At 45.8% G+C, this 14,899-nt stretch overlaps 1 protein-coding gene across 1 annotated transcript; it reads right to left on the bottom strand.

The window, feature by feature from the left end:
• Positions 1-405: 405 nt before the first annotated feature.
• ap5s1 (adaptor related protein complex 5 subunit sigma 1) lies at positions 406-7,916 on the bottom strand. The gene is made up of 3 exons (XM_042325052.1): positions 7,538-7,916; positions 4,876-5,167; positions 406-1,070 (listed from the first exon to the last, which is right to left on the bottom strand). The coding sequence occupies exons 1-3, from the start codon at positions 7,717-7,719 to the stop codon at positions 942-944; spliced, it is 603 nt and encodes a 200-aa protein (XP_042180986.1). The 5' UTR covers positions 7,720-7,916; the 3' UTR covers positions 406-941.
• Between the last annotated feature and the right edge of the window lie 6,983 nt (positions 7,917-14,899).

The raw sequence follows: 14,899 nt of genomic DNA on the forward strand, positions 1-14,899 counted from the left end.
CCAATCAACACAGAGCTCTACCAATCAACACAGAGCTCTACCAATCAACACAGAGCTCTACCAATCAACACAGAGCTCTACCAATCAACACAGAGCTCTACCAATCAACACAGAGCTCTACCAATCAACACAGAGCTCTACCAATCAACATAGAGCTCTACCAATCTCTAGAGATCTAACCCACTGTTCCCCGGCACATCACAGGTGGTGTCAGAGGAAGGCCTCAACAAACTGTCAAGGACTCCAGTCATCCAAGTCCTACTGTTCTCTCTACTACAGCATGGCAAGCGGTACCGGAGCGCCATGTCTGGGACCAAAAGGCTCCTGAACAGCTTCTACCTCCGAGCCATCAGACTGCTGAACAGTTAATCAAATGGCTACCTGGACTATTTGCATTGACCCTCCTCCCACTCCCCCTTACTTTAGTAAATATTGTCTTAACTCTTATTTTTCTTAAAAATAGTTAAGGGCTTGTAAGTAAGCATTGCCCAGTAAGGCGTGTTGTATTCAGCACGTGACAAATATATACCTCTGCCACAAAGGTTCATTTTCCATCTCCTGGATGGGTAAGGTCACAGACAAAGAGACAGTTCAGACACTCTTCAGGCCATTATTGAATGCAGCTTTGTGACAATAACAGTCTCTGTGTGATGGATAGTTGTGTCTTTCTGTTCTGGACCCCTCAGGTCAACTCACTTCCTGTTAGCCCGTGGTATCAACCCACTTCCTGTTTGCCCGTGCTATCCCAAGGGAGAGAAGAGCAAGGTCCGTGTAGTTCACTCCTATTCTCCAAGGGTAGTGTTCATTAGAGAGCGGCGTAATAAAAATGTTTTCAACATTAAGTTGAACAAGCTATTTGTTTTGTTTTGTAAGTTTGGATGGCATCTCTCCGTTTTCAGACCTTCTTTTTTTGGCATAATACGCCATCCTCTCCTTCTCTCTCATTGGGCCATGTAATTAGCCAGCTCCTTCTCCAGACTCTGAGTGAAGCGATGGTTGAGGAACAGCAGCTGACCGTGTGGTAATAGACGGTGGAGCAGGACATCGATACGGTCACTCTTCAACAGGACCTGAAGAATAAAACAAAACTTTATTGGTCACATGCAGAGAACACAACCGGTGCAAAACCATACCACAAAATACTTCCTCTTTCTTCCAGAGAAACCAGGATCTTAAAAACAAACAGGTCTGGAGAGAAATAAACCCCCAGAATGCAACAGTGAACGTTTACACACCCTAGTTTCCACATTTTGTTGCCTTTCAATTACATCTTAAAAACAATATGAATTCCCTTTTATCGATACACCACATTTTCAAAGTTAAATAATACAAAAATATTCTCCAAATTATATATTTTTTTAAACGACGAAGATGCGTATGTCTTCACCCCCCTAGAGTTAATACTTCATAGAAGCACCTTTGGCAGCCATTACAGCTGTGAACCATTTTGAATAAGATTGTGCTAACTTTGCACAAATCTAAGGGCAACAATTATTTTGTGTTTTTCTCAAAAATTACTCAAGCTCAATAAATTTAGTTGGGATAGAAATATTCTCAGATTTTAAAGTAAATTTAAGTCAGGAATGATTGCTGTACCCATCAGGAACATACAGGTTTTCCTCTAACTTTGTCCCTAGGATTTACTCATATTTATTTCAATCCTGACAAACTCCCCAGTCCCTGTCAGTGACAAGCATACCCATAACATGATGCTGTCACCACAATACCTGGAAACACTTAAAAGCTCTGCCTCACTCTTCTGAACACAAATGTTAATGCCAAAGAAACACCATAATGGCTTTCAAAGAAGTGTTGAGTGTTCCTGAATGGTTTAGTCTCAGTTCTGACAAAAATTTGATTGAAAGTCAGAGATAAGGTTTGAATATTGCTGTGCGTCAATTAGCCATTTTTGACAAAACAATGAACATTCAGTATTCACAGCCCTTTTCCACATTTTATTGTGTTACATCCTTATTCTAAATTGGACAGGGAAAAACATTTCTCTCATCAACACAAAACCCCACAATGACAAAGAAAAAACAGGTTTCTAGACATTTATGTATAAATTATTTTTGGAAATATCACATTTACGTATTCAGACCCTTTAATCAGAACTTTGTTGAAGCACCTTTGGCAGCGATTACAGACTCGAGTCTTCTTGGGTATGACGCTACAAGCTTGGCACGCCTGTATTTGGGGAGTTTCTCCCATTCTTCTCTGCAGATCCTCTCAAGCTCTGTCAGGTTGGATGGGGAGCGTCGCTGCACAGCTATTTTCAGGTCTCTCCAGAGATCTTAGATCAGGATCAAGTCGAGGCATTGGCTGGGCCACTCAAAGACATTCAGAGACCTGTCCCAAAGCCACTCCTGTGGTGTATTGTCTGTGTGCTTAGGGTCATTGCCCTGTTGGAAGGTGAACCTTCGCCCCAGTCTGAGGTATTAAGCGCTCTGTGGCAGGCTTTCATCAAGGATCTCTCTGTACTTTGCTCCATTCATCATTTCCTCGATCCTGACTAGTCTCCCAGTCCCTTCCGCTGAGAAACATCCCAACAGCATGCTGCCACCACCATGCTTCACCGTAGGGATGGTGCCAGGTTTCCTCCAGACCTGATGCTTGGCATTCAGGCCAAAGAATTCAATCTTGGTTTCGTCAGACAAGAGAATATTGTTTTTTATGGTCTGAGTCTTTAGGGACCTTTTGGCTCTAAGCAGGTTGTCATGTACTGAGGAGTGGCTTCCGTCTGGCCACTATACCATAAAGGCCTGATTGGTAGAGTGCTGCCGAGATGGTTATCCTTCTGGAAGGTTCTCCCATCTCCACAGACGAACTCTGGAGCTCGTTCAGAGTGACCATTGGGTTCTTGGTCACTTCCCTCACCAAGGCCCTTCTCCCCTGATTGCTCAGTTTGGCCGGTGGCCAGTCTTGGTGGTTCCATACTTCTTCAATTTAAGAATGTCTTGGGGACCTTATTTTGATTCCCTTCCCCAGATCTGTGCCTCAACACAATCCTGTCTCGGAGCTCTAAGGACAATTCCTTCAACCTCATGGCTTGGTTTTTGCTCTGACATGCACAGTCAACCGTGGGACCTTATATCGACAGGTGTGTGCCTTTACAAATCATGTCCAATCAATTGAATTTACCACAGGTGGACTCCAATCAAGTTGACTGATTGATTGGTAAAGCCCCACCTTATCTCAGCTCACTGGTCACCTGTAGCACGTGCTCAAACAGGTATATTTCACTGGTCACCCCCCAAACCAGGGCCCTTCCTCCTTTGGCCGCCTTTCCTTCCAGTTCTTTGCTGTCAATGACTGGAACGAATTGCAAAAATCACTGAAGCTGGAGACTCATATCTCCCTCACTAACTTTAAGCACCAGCTGTCAGAGCAGCTCACAGATCACTGCACATAGTCCATCTGTAAATAGCCCATCCAAATACCTCATCCCCAAACTGTTATTGATTTTTTGCACCCCAGTATCTCTACTTGCACACTCATCTATCACTCCAATATTTAATTGCTAAATTGTAATTATCTCACCGCTATGGCCAATTTATTGCCTTACCTCCCTTATACTACCTCATTTGCACACACAGTGTATAGATTTTTCAACTGTATAATTGACTGTATGTTTTGTTTATTCCATGTGTAACTCTGTGTTGCACTGCTTTGCTTTATCTTGGCCAGGTCGCAGTTGTAAATGAGAACGTGTTCTCAACTAGCCTACCTGGTTAAATAAAGGTGAAATTAAATAAATAAATAAAAAGTTGTAGAAACATCTCAAGGATGATCAATGGAAACAGGATGTACCTGAGCTCAATATTGAGTCTCATAGCAGAGATTCTGAATAATACCGTTTTTTATTTTACATTTGCAAAGATTGTTATTTTTTTTAAACTATTTCTTCCCCAAGTGAGCAGGGTGAAGGCTAGGACCAAGTGGCCAGGGTGAAGGCTAGGACCAAGTGGCCAGGGTGAAGGCTAGGACCAAGTGGCCAGGGTGATGGCCCAGTGGCCAGGGTGACCAAGTGGCCAGGGTGATGGCTAGGACCCAGTGGCCAGGGTGAAGGCTAGGACCCAGTGGCCAGGGTGAAGGCTGGCCAGGGTGAGGACCCAGTGGCCAGGGTGAAGGCTGGCCAGGGTGACCCAGTGGCCAGGGTGAAGGCTAGGACCCAGTGGCCAGGGTGAAGGCTAGGACCCAGTGGCCAGGGTGAAGGCTAGGACCCAGTGGCCAGGGTGAAGGCTAGGACCAAGTGGCCAGGGTGAAGGCTAGGACCAAGTGGCCAGGGTGATGGCTGGACCCAGTGGCCAGGGTGAAGGCTAGGACCCAGTGGCCAGGGTGAAGGCTAGGACCCAGTGGCCAGGGTGAAGGCTAGGACCAAGTGGCCAGGGTGAAGGCTAGGACCAAGTGGCCAGGGTGAAGCCTAGGACCAAGTGGCCAGGGTGATGGCTAGGACCCAGTGGCCAGGGTGAAGGCTAGGACCCAGTGGCCAGGGTGAAGGCTAGGCCCCAGTGAGCAGGGTGACCAGGGGGAAGGCTAGGCCCCAGTGGCCAGGGTGATGGCTAGGACCCAGTGGCCAGGGTGAAGGCTAGGACCCAGTGGCCAGGGTGAAGGCTAGGACCCAGTGGCCAGGGTGAAGGCTAGGACCCAGTGGCCAGGGTGAAGGGTAGGACCCAGTGGCCAGGGTGAAGGCTAGGACCCAGTGACCAGGGTGAAGGCTAGGACCCAGTGAGCAGGGTGAAGGCTAGGCCCCAGTGACCAGAGTGAAGGCTAGGACCCAGTGACCAGGGTGAAGGCTAGGACCCAGTGACCAGGGTGAAGGCTAGGACCTAGTGACCAGGGTGAAGGCTAGGACCCAGTGACCACATCTCTCACCTCACTCCCCGACCCCAGCATGCGTAGATGTTCCAGACAATGTCTGGTGATGCTCTTCAGGGTCCCCTCAGCCAGAAGCAGGTTCTCATGGGGCTCAGTGACCAGGGTGAAGGCTAGGCTCTGGACCCCCAGCCACAGGGCACTCCTCTCCCCAGCCCAAGGCTCTCCCCTCCCCAGCCGCTGAACCCCGCTGTCAGCCTCTTGGAGAGCCACCAGCTCCTCTCCCAGTACGGTCTCTACCAACACCCGGCCTGACGCCTCACGGGACAGGGTCACTGCACTACGCACCTGCCTGAGAGAGGGATGGAGTAGAGAGAGGGATGGAGTAGAGAGAGGGACGGAGTAGAGAGAGGGACGGAGTAGAGAGAGGGATGGAGTAGAGAGAGGGATGGAGTAGAGAGAGGGATGGAGTAGAGAGAGGGATGGAGTAGAGAGAGGGATGGAGTAGAGAGAGGGATGGAGTAGCGAGAGAGAGAGAGAATTATTTTGCCTGCTAGCAACACCCGGCATGAGCAACACAGGACTGGGTCACTGTACTACACACCTGCCTGAGAGACAGAGATGGTATTATGGAAAGAGAGAGATAGTTTGGTCGACACAGACAGTTAGCAACGAGCCCTCGGGAGAGCCGGTGTCCCTCCAGTAGTCGAGCGACAGCTTTTTTGCCCATCGTGTCATTCACGGGGAGCCAGCGATAGCCAACTCTGTCAAGCAGCAGCCCTCCTCCCCACCGGCCACCACACAACAGCTGCTAGTCGGAGGCAAGTCGCTTTTTTCAACATCAAGCCAGCAGCGCACCTACTTCCTGTCGCCACTTATGTTGATATATGTATAGATTATGCTGTGAGTGTGGGCTACCTCCCAGCAATGCAAATCACGTCTTGAATTGCAAACTCCCCTCGCCCGCTGGCGGTAGGAATGTATAGCCTTGGGCGTAGTGAAGGCAGAACATAACACAGGGGGAATGTTTTCTACCAACTGGCACCCTATTCCCTATATAGTACACTACTGTTGACCAGGGCCCTATATAGTACACTACTGTTGACCAGAGTCCTATTCCCTATATAGTACACTACTGTTGACCAGGGCCCTATTCCCTATATAGAACACTACTGTTGTCCAGGGCCCTATTCCCTATATAGTACACTACTGTTGACCAGGACCCTATTCCCTATATAGAACACTACTGTTGACCAGGACCCTATTCCCTATATAGTACACTACTGTTGACCAGGACCCTATTCCCTATATAGTACACTACTGTTGACCAGGACCCTATTCCCTATATAGAACACTACTGTTGACCAGGACCCTATTCCCTATATAGTGTACTATTGTTGACCAGGACCCTATTCCCTATATAGTGTACTATTGTTGACCAGGACCCTATGGAACCATATTCCCTATATAGTGCACTACTGTTGACCAGGACCCTATTCCCTATATAGAACACTACTGTTGACCAGGACCCTATTCCCTATATAGAACACTACTGTTGACCAGGGCCCTATTCCCTATATAGAACACTACTGTTGACCAGGGCCCTATTCCCTATATAGAACACTACTGTTGACCAGGACCCTATTCCCTATATAGAACACTACTGTTGACCAGGACCCTATTCCCTATATAGAACACTACTGTTGACCAGGACCCTATTCCCTATATAGTACACTACTGTTGACCAGGACCCTATTCCCTATATAGAACACTACTGTTGACCAGGACCCTATTCCCTATATAGTACACTACTGTTGACCAGGACCCTATTCCCTATATAGAACACTACTGTTGACCAGGACCCTATTCCCTATATAGTACACTACTGTTGACCAGGACCCTATTCCCTATATAGTACACTACTGTTGACCAGGACCCTATTCCTATATAGAACACTACTGTTGACCAGGACCCTATTCCCTATATAGTACACTACTGTTGACCAGGACCCTATTCCCTATATAGAACACTACTGTTGACCAGGACCCTATTCCCTATATAGAACACTACTGTTGACCAGGACCCTATTCCCTATATAGAACACTACTGTTGACCAGGACCCTATTCCCTATATAGTGTACTATTGTTGACCAGGACCCTATGGAACCATATTCCCTATATAGAACACTACTGTTGACCAGGACCCTATTCCCTATATAGTGTACTATTGTTGACCAGGACCCTATGGAACCATATTCCCTATATAGAACACTACTGTTGACCAGGACCCTATTCCCTATATAGAACACTACTGTTGACCAGAGTCCTATTCCCTATATAGTACACTACTGTTGACCAGAGCCCTATTCCCTATATAGTGTACTATTGTTGACCAGGACCCTATGGAACCATATTCCCTATATAGAACACTACTGTTGACCAGAGTCCTATTCCCTATATAGTGTACTATTGTTGACCAGGACCCTATGGAACCATATTCCCTATATAGTGCACTACTGTTGACCAGGACCCTATGGAACCATATTCCCTATATAGTGCACTACTGTTGACGGTGACCTACTTACAGTATTGTGCATTCAAAGAAGCTCACGCAGTCACATTCATATTTGACAGGATTGTCACGTTAGTGGCCTCGCCTGTATGTCAAAACTGCACGCAACAACATTGTATTTCTAGTACAGGTGCCAGGACCGTCGCTCACCTCGCCACCACCGCTACCTTTTCATTTTGCAGAAGCCGCCTCTTTTCCTGTCCCAGTTCACTGTCCGCCCCGGTCAGCGCGCCCTCCTCCGGTCCAAACACACGGGAGTAGAGCACGCGGCTCTCCCCGGGGGCCAGAGTGCTTACCGGGTTAACGGTATGGATCAGGAAACATTGAACCATGGTGTCGCTGTGTGACTTAATGAACTAAGATATCGATCTAGTTCGTCTTTCTCTGTCGATAACTACAGGGGTGTCAGATTGCAGGGCTTGTTACGCTTTGCTTCCTGGATTCGATCAGGTGACAAGACAGATGCAGTCATTTGGAGGCAACACTAGAGGGCGCCACTGTCAGCGTAGAGAGAGAGAGCATGAAGAAATGTGTTCATCGATTGAAACCGAAAGAGTGCATCCGAATTTACCAGCAGTTTAAAAAGTACCCAATTGTCATACTTGAGTAAACGTAAAGATACCTTAATAGAAATTGACTCAAGTAAAAGTCAAAGTACTTGGTTTTAAATATACTTAATTATCAAAAGTAAATGTAATTGCTAAAATATACATAAGTATCAAAAGTGAAAGTATAAATAATTTCAAAGTCCTGATATTAAGCAAACCAGACAGCACCGTGTTCTTGTTTGGTTTAATTTACAGATAGCCAGGAGCACTCTCCAACTCTCCATTTACAAATGAAGCATCTGTTTAGTGAGTCCTCCAGATCAGAGGCAGTAGGGAGGACCAGGGATGTTCTCTGTTTAGTGAGTCCTCCAGATCAGAGGCAGTAGGGATGACCAGGGATGTTCTCTGTTTAGTGAGTCCTCCAGATCAGAGTCAGTAGGGATGACAGGGATGTTCTCTGTTTAGTGAGTCCTCCAGATCAGAGGCAGTAGGGATGACCAGGGATGTTCTCTGTTTAGTGAGTCCGCCAGATCAGAGGCAGTAGGGAGGACCAGGGATGTTCTCTGTTTAGTGAGTCCTCCAGATCAGAGCTTACTGCCAGGAATGATTGAGATGTTCTCTGTTTAGTGAGTCCTCCAGATCAGAGCTGTTCTCTGTTTACTGCAGGAATAGGGAGGACCAGGGATGTTCTCTGTTTAGTGAGTCCTCCAGATCAGAGGCAGTAGGGAGGACCAGGGATGTTCTCTGTTTAGTGAGTCCTCCAGATCAGAGCTTACTGCCAGGAATGATTGAGATGTTCTCTGTTTAGTTTGTGAATTAGACCATTTTCCTGTCCTGCCAAGCTTTCAAAATGTAACAAGTACTTTTGGGTGTCAGGGGTAATATATAGAGTAAAAAGTACATCATATTATAGATCATGTATTGTGCTTTTCAGTGTACATTTAGGCCTAAATTCTACCTACAACGGACCTAAATTATACCTACAACAGGCCTAAATTCTACCTACAACAGGCCTAAATCCTACCTACAACAGGCCTAAATTCTACCTACTACAGGCCTAAATTCTACCTACAACAGACCTAAATTCTACCTACAACAGGCCTAAATTCTACCTACAACAGACCTAAATTCTACCTACAACAGGCCTAAATTCTACCTACAACAGACCTAAATTCTACCTACAACAGGCCTAAATTCTACCTACAACAGGCCTAAATTCTACCTACAACAGACCTAAATTACCTACAACAGACCTAAATTCTACCTACAACAGGCCTAAATTCCTACCTACAACAGACCTAAATTCTACAGACCTAAATTCAACAGACCTAAATTCTACCTACAACAGGCCTAAATTCTACCTACAACAGGCCTAAATTCTACCTACTACAGGCCTAAATTCTACCTACTACAGGCCTAAATTCTACCTACTACAGGCCTAAATTCTACCTACAACAGGCCTAAATCCTACCTACAACAGGCCTAAATTCTACCTACTACAGGCCTAAATTCTACCTACAACATGCCTAAATTCTACCTACAACAGGGATAAATCCTACCTATAACATGCCTAAATCCTACCTACAACAGACCTAAATTCTACCTACAACAGGGATAAATCCTAACTATAACATAACATGCCTAAATCCTACCTACAACAGACCTAAATTCTACCTACAACATGCCTAAATCCTACCTACAACAGGCCTAAATTCTACCTACAACATGCCTAAATCCTACCTACAACATGCCTAAATTCTTATGCAAACTATATTCAATGTTCTCAGATAAGGCCTTTAACACCTACCATACACTTTGTACTTAGTATATATATTTGTAATTATTTTTACATAGGCAAGGCCTTGGTGTTACCTCATATCCCAGTGATAATGCCTGGGAAGAAAACACTTACATTGGCTCAATTTACCTCATGGCCATTAGCTCAACTTAGCCCAAGGCTATATTAGCCCACACAGCTACAAGGATGCACTTCCATGCTAGGTTTACGACCTCATATTGAAGCTTACAGAGACCCCCAACTGATGTGTAGAACAATCATGAAATTATCTACTTTGATTTCGATACAAGCATCACGAAACCTCTAACACAAATTAATTTGACTTGATGAAAAATGTATTTATTTTTTGGGACCTAACTTGCTAACCACTTTTCCATGTTATTTCTTCCTTCACAGACCTCCTCTACACTCTAACCACTAGACTACCTGCCTCCTCTACGCTCTAACCACTAGGCTACCTACCGCCTCTACGCTCTAACCACTAGGCTACCTGCCTCCTCTACACTCTAACCACTAGGCTACCTGCCTCCCTACACACTCTAACCACTAGGGTGCCTACCTCCCACTCTACCTGCCTCCTCCACACTCTAACCACTAGGCTACCTACCTCCTCTACACTCTAACCACTAGGCTACCTACCTCCTCTACACTCTAACCACTAGGCTACCTGCCTCCTCTACACTCTAACCACTAGGCTACCTGCCTCCTCTACACTCTAACCACTAGGCTACCTACCTCCTCTACACTCTAACCACTAGGCTACCTACCCTCCTCTACACTCTAACCACTAGGCTACCTGCCTCCTCTACACTCTAACCACTAGGCTACCTGCCTCCTCTACACTCTAACCACTAGGCTACCTGCCTCCTCTACACTCTAACCACTAGGCTACCTGCCTCCTCTACACTCTAACCACTAGGCTACCTGCCTCCCTCTACACTCTAACCACTAGGCTACCTGCCTCCCTCTACACTCTAACCACTAGGCTACCTACCTCCTCTACACTCTAACCACTAGGCTACCTGCCTCCCCTACACTCTAACCACTAGGCTACCTGCCTCCCTACACTCTAACCACTAGGCTACCTGCCTCCCTACACTCTAACCACTAGGCTACCTGCCGCCTCTACACTCTAACCACTAGGCTACCTGCCTCCTCTACACTCTAACCACTAGGCTACCTGCCTCCTCTACACTCTAACCACTAGGCTACCTGCCTCCTCTACACTCTAACCACTAGGCTACCTGCCTCCTCTACACTCTAACCACTAGGCTACCTGCCTCCCCTACACTCTAACCACTAGGCTACCTGCCACCCCTACCTGCCTCCTCTACACTCTAACCACTAGGCTACCTGCCTCCCCTACACTCTAACCACTAGGCTACCTGCCTCCCCTACACTCTAACCACTAGGCTACCTGCCGCCCTACACTCTAACCACTAGGCTACCTGCCGCCCCTACACTCTAACCACTAGGCTACCTGCCTCCTCTACACTCTAACCACTAGGCTACCTACCTCCCCTACACTCTAACCACTAGGCTACCTGCCTCCCCTACACTCTAACCACTAGGCTACCTGCCGTCCCTACACTCTAACCACTAGGCTACCTGCCGCCCCTACACTCTAACCACTAGGCTACCTGCCACCCGTTTAATAACGTCCTGCTTTGACTGCTCATGTCATGTGGTTTGTAGATTTTAAGTGTGACCTCTTCAGTGTTGCCTGCTCATAAAGTGGAAGGTACAATAACTACAGTATTTTTAGCCCACGTAAGGCTGTACATAATTCGGACTCTCAGCTGCTGTCTGATTGACTGGCTTCATTTATTGTTTGTATATCTTTGTATTTTTTTATTTTTGTGTGACTGTCCTTGTCTACTAATGTTTTGGGACTTGTCATGTTTCTTGTGGACCCCAGGAATAGTAGCACCTATGTGAGAATGCTGTTCATTGACTACAGTTCAGTGTTCAACACCATAGTGCCCTCAAAGCTCATTACTAATCTAAGGACCCTGGGATTAAACACTTCCCTTTGCAACTGGATCCAGGACTTCCTGACGGGCCGCCCCCAGCTGGTGAGGATATGCAACAAGAAATCCGCCACGCTGACCCTCAACACAGGGACCCCTCCAGGGTGCGTGCTTAGTCCCCTCCTGTACAACCTGTTCACACACAACTCTAGTTTGAAGGGGTGTCCTTCAAATTAGTGGATTCGGCTATTTCAGCCACACACGTTGCTGACAGGTGTATAAAATCGAGCACACTGCCATGGAATCTCCATAGAGAAACATCGGCAATAGAATGGCCTTATTGAAGAGCTCAGTGACTTTCAACGTGGCACCATCATAGGATGCCACCTTTCCAACAAGTCAGTTTGTCAAATGTCTGCCCTGCTTGCCCCGGAGTGCTGTCATTGTGATTCAGGTTGAAACGTCTAGGCCGCGAAGTGGCAGGCCACACAAGTTCACAGAATGGGACCTGCGAGTCTTGAAGCACATCGCGTGTAAAAATCGTCCCTGTCTACCGAGTTCCAAACTGTCTCTGGAAGCAACGTCAGCACAATAACTGTTAGTCAGGAGCTTCATGAAATGGGTTTCCGTGGCTGAGCAGCTGCACACAAACCTAAGATCACCATACATAATAAAAGGATTTTCCCAAGGTTGCTGTTGACACATATCCCACAGTAGTTATTGGGGTCAAATGTGGATTAGGGTGATCTCTCTGTCTCTCTCTCTGTCACTCACTCACTCTTTCTGTCTCTCTGTCTATCTCTGTCTCTCTCTCTCTGTCTCTCACTCTCTGTCTCTCACTCACCACTCTGCTGACCTCGTGCCAATGCCAATACATTCCCTCATGGATCCACTCAGAGGATAGGAATGTGTGTCTGTGTGTGCAAGTGCGTACCGCATGCTGGAGCCGTCAACTTGAGCGGGAGGATTTGAAAAGCAGAAACAGTATTGTGTGCAGCAAGGTACAGGCCCCGCCCTCAGCAGGGAACAGAAGACTTTTACAGAAGGCTGTCAAACTACTTGACTGATAAACAAAGAGACTAGATATCTGCAGCATTTTAAATCTGAAAGAGTATCAGTTTACAACAAATATCATGAATCTGTCAATATACAGTGCCTTGCGAAAGTATTCGGCCCCCTTGAACTTTGCGACCTTTTGCCACATTTCAGGCTTCAAACATAAAGATATAAAACTGTATTTTTTTGTGAAGAATCAACAACAAGTGGGACACAATCATGAAGTGGAACGACATTTATTGGATATTTCAAACTTTTTTAACAAATCAAAAACTGAAAAATTGGGCGTGCAAAATTATTCAGCCCCTTTACTTTCAGTGCAGCAAACTCTCTCCAGAAGTTCAGTGAGGATCTCTGAATGATCCAATGTTGACCTAAATGACTAATGATGATAAATACAATCCACCTGTTTGTAATCAAGTCTCCGTATAAATGCACCTGCACTGTGATAGTCTCAGAGGTCCGTTAAAAGCGCAGAGAGCATCATGAAGAACAAGGAACACACCAGGCAGGTCCGAGATACTGTTGTGAAGAAGTTTAAAGCCGGATTTGGATACAAAAAGATTTCCCAAGCTTTAAACATCCCAAGGAGCACTGTGCAAGCGATAATATTGAAATGGAAGGAGTATCAGACCACTGCAAATCTACCAAGACCTGGCCGTCCCTCTAAACTTTCAGCTCATACAAGGAGAAGACTGATCAGAGATGCAGCCAAGAGGCCCATGATCACTCTGGATGAACTGCAGAGATCTACAGCTGAGGTGGGAGACTCTGTCCATAGGACAACAATCAGTCGTATATTGCACAAATCTGGCCTTTATGGAAGAGTGGCAAGAAGAAAGCCATTTCTTAAAGATATCCATAAAAAGTGTTGTTTAAAGTTTGCCACAAGCCACCTGGGAGACACACCAAACATGTGGAAGAAGGTGCTCTGGTCAGATGAAACCAATATTGAACTTTTTGGCAACAATGCAAAATGTTATGTTTGGCGTAAAAGCAACACAGGTCATCACCCTGAACACACCATCCCCACTGTCAAACATGGGGGTGGCAGCATCATGGTTTGGGCCAGCTTTTCTTCAGCAGGGACAGGGAAGATGGTTAAAATTGATGGGAAGATGGATGGAGCCAAATACAGGACCATTCTGGAAGAAAACCTGATGGAGTCTGCAAAAGACCTGAGACTGGGACGGAGATTTGTCTTCCAACAAGACAATGATCCAAAACATAAAGCAAAATCTACAATGGAATGGTTCAAAAATAAACATATCCAGGTGTTAGAATGGCCAAGTCAAAGTCCAGACCTGAATCCAATCGAGAATCTGTGGAAAGAACTGAAAACTGCTGTTCACAAATGCTCTCCATCCAACCTCACTGAGCTCGAGCTGTTTTGCAAGGAGGAATGGGAAAAAATTTCAGTCTCTCGATGTGCAAAACTGATAGAGACATACCCCAAGCGACTTACAGCTGTAATCGCAGCAAAAGGTGGCGCTACAAAGTATTAACTTAAGGGGGCTGAATAATTTTGCACGCCCAATTTTTCAGTTTTTGATTTGTTAAAAAAGTTTGAAATATCCAATAAATGTCGTTCCACTTCATGATTGTGTCCCACTTGTTGTTGATTCTTCACAAAAAAAATACAGTTTGATATCTTTATGTTTGAAGCCTGAAATGTGGCAAAAGGTCGCAAAGTTCAAGGGGGCCGAATACTTTCGCAAGGCACTGTAAGTCATGTAAAAGTTAAATTGAGAAAAGTCTTAAAAGATTGGAACAAACATTACACATTAGCAGGGGAATGGAAACGAAGTGAACTGCAGATTTAAAAAGCTGTGCTGCATTAACTCTGCAATAAGGCACTGTCATAATTATAACACATAAAACATTAATCTCAGGGATATCCACCGAACTTTCTAACTCTTTTAAAAACACGGAAGCCAAACGGAGCAACTATGGATACAACTTCCTCTTCACTCGTGCATTTTCATAATTCAAATGTGATCCACTAGAAATCCCTGCATTAGCATGTTTCTGTTAGCCGATATATCCTGACAAAATACCATATTACTGGCCTGTTAATGTGCCTGGACCTTGAAATTAATATTCATTCAAAATGCCAGGCTTTTGAGTGGATATTCAAATT

Source organism: Oncorhynchus tshawytscha, linkage group LG08, assembly GCF_018296145.1.
Source record: "Oncorhynchus tshawytscha isolate Ot180627B linkage group LG08, Otsh_v2.0, whole genome shotgun sequence".
In the NCBI taxonomy this organism is placed as follows: domain Eukaryota; kingdom Metazoa; phylum Chordata; class Actinopteri; order Salmoniformes; family Salmonidae; genus Oncorhynchus; species Oncorhynchus tshawytscha.

Coding starts and splice junctions, on each gene's coding strand:
- ap5s1 (XM_042325052.1), bottom strand. CDS start 7,719: ATGGTTCAATGTTTCCTGATCCATACCGTTAACCCGGTAAGCACTCTG. Junction 5,168..7,537: donor AAGGTAGCGGTGGTGGCGAG/GTGAGCGACGGT, acceptor TCCCTCTCTCAG/GCAGGTGCGTAGTGCAGTGA. Junction 1,071..4,875: donor TGCTGGGGTCGGGGAGTGAG/GTGAGAGATGTG, acceptor TTTATTCTTCAG/GTCCTGTTGAAGAGTGACCG.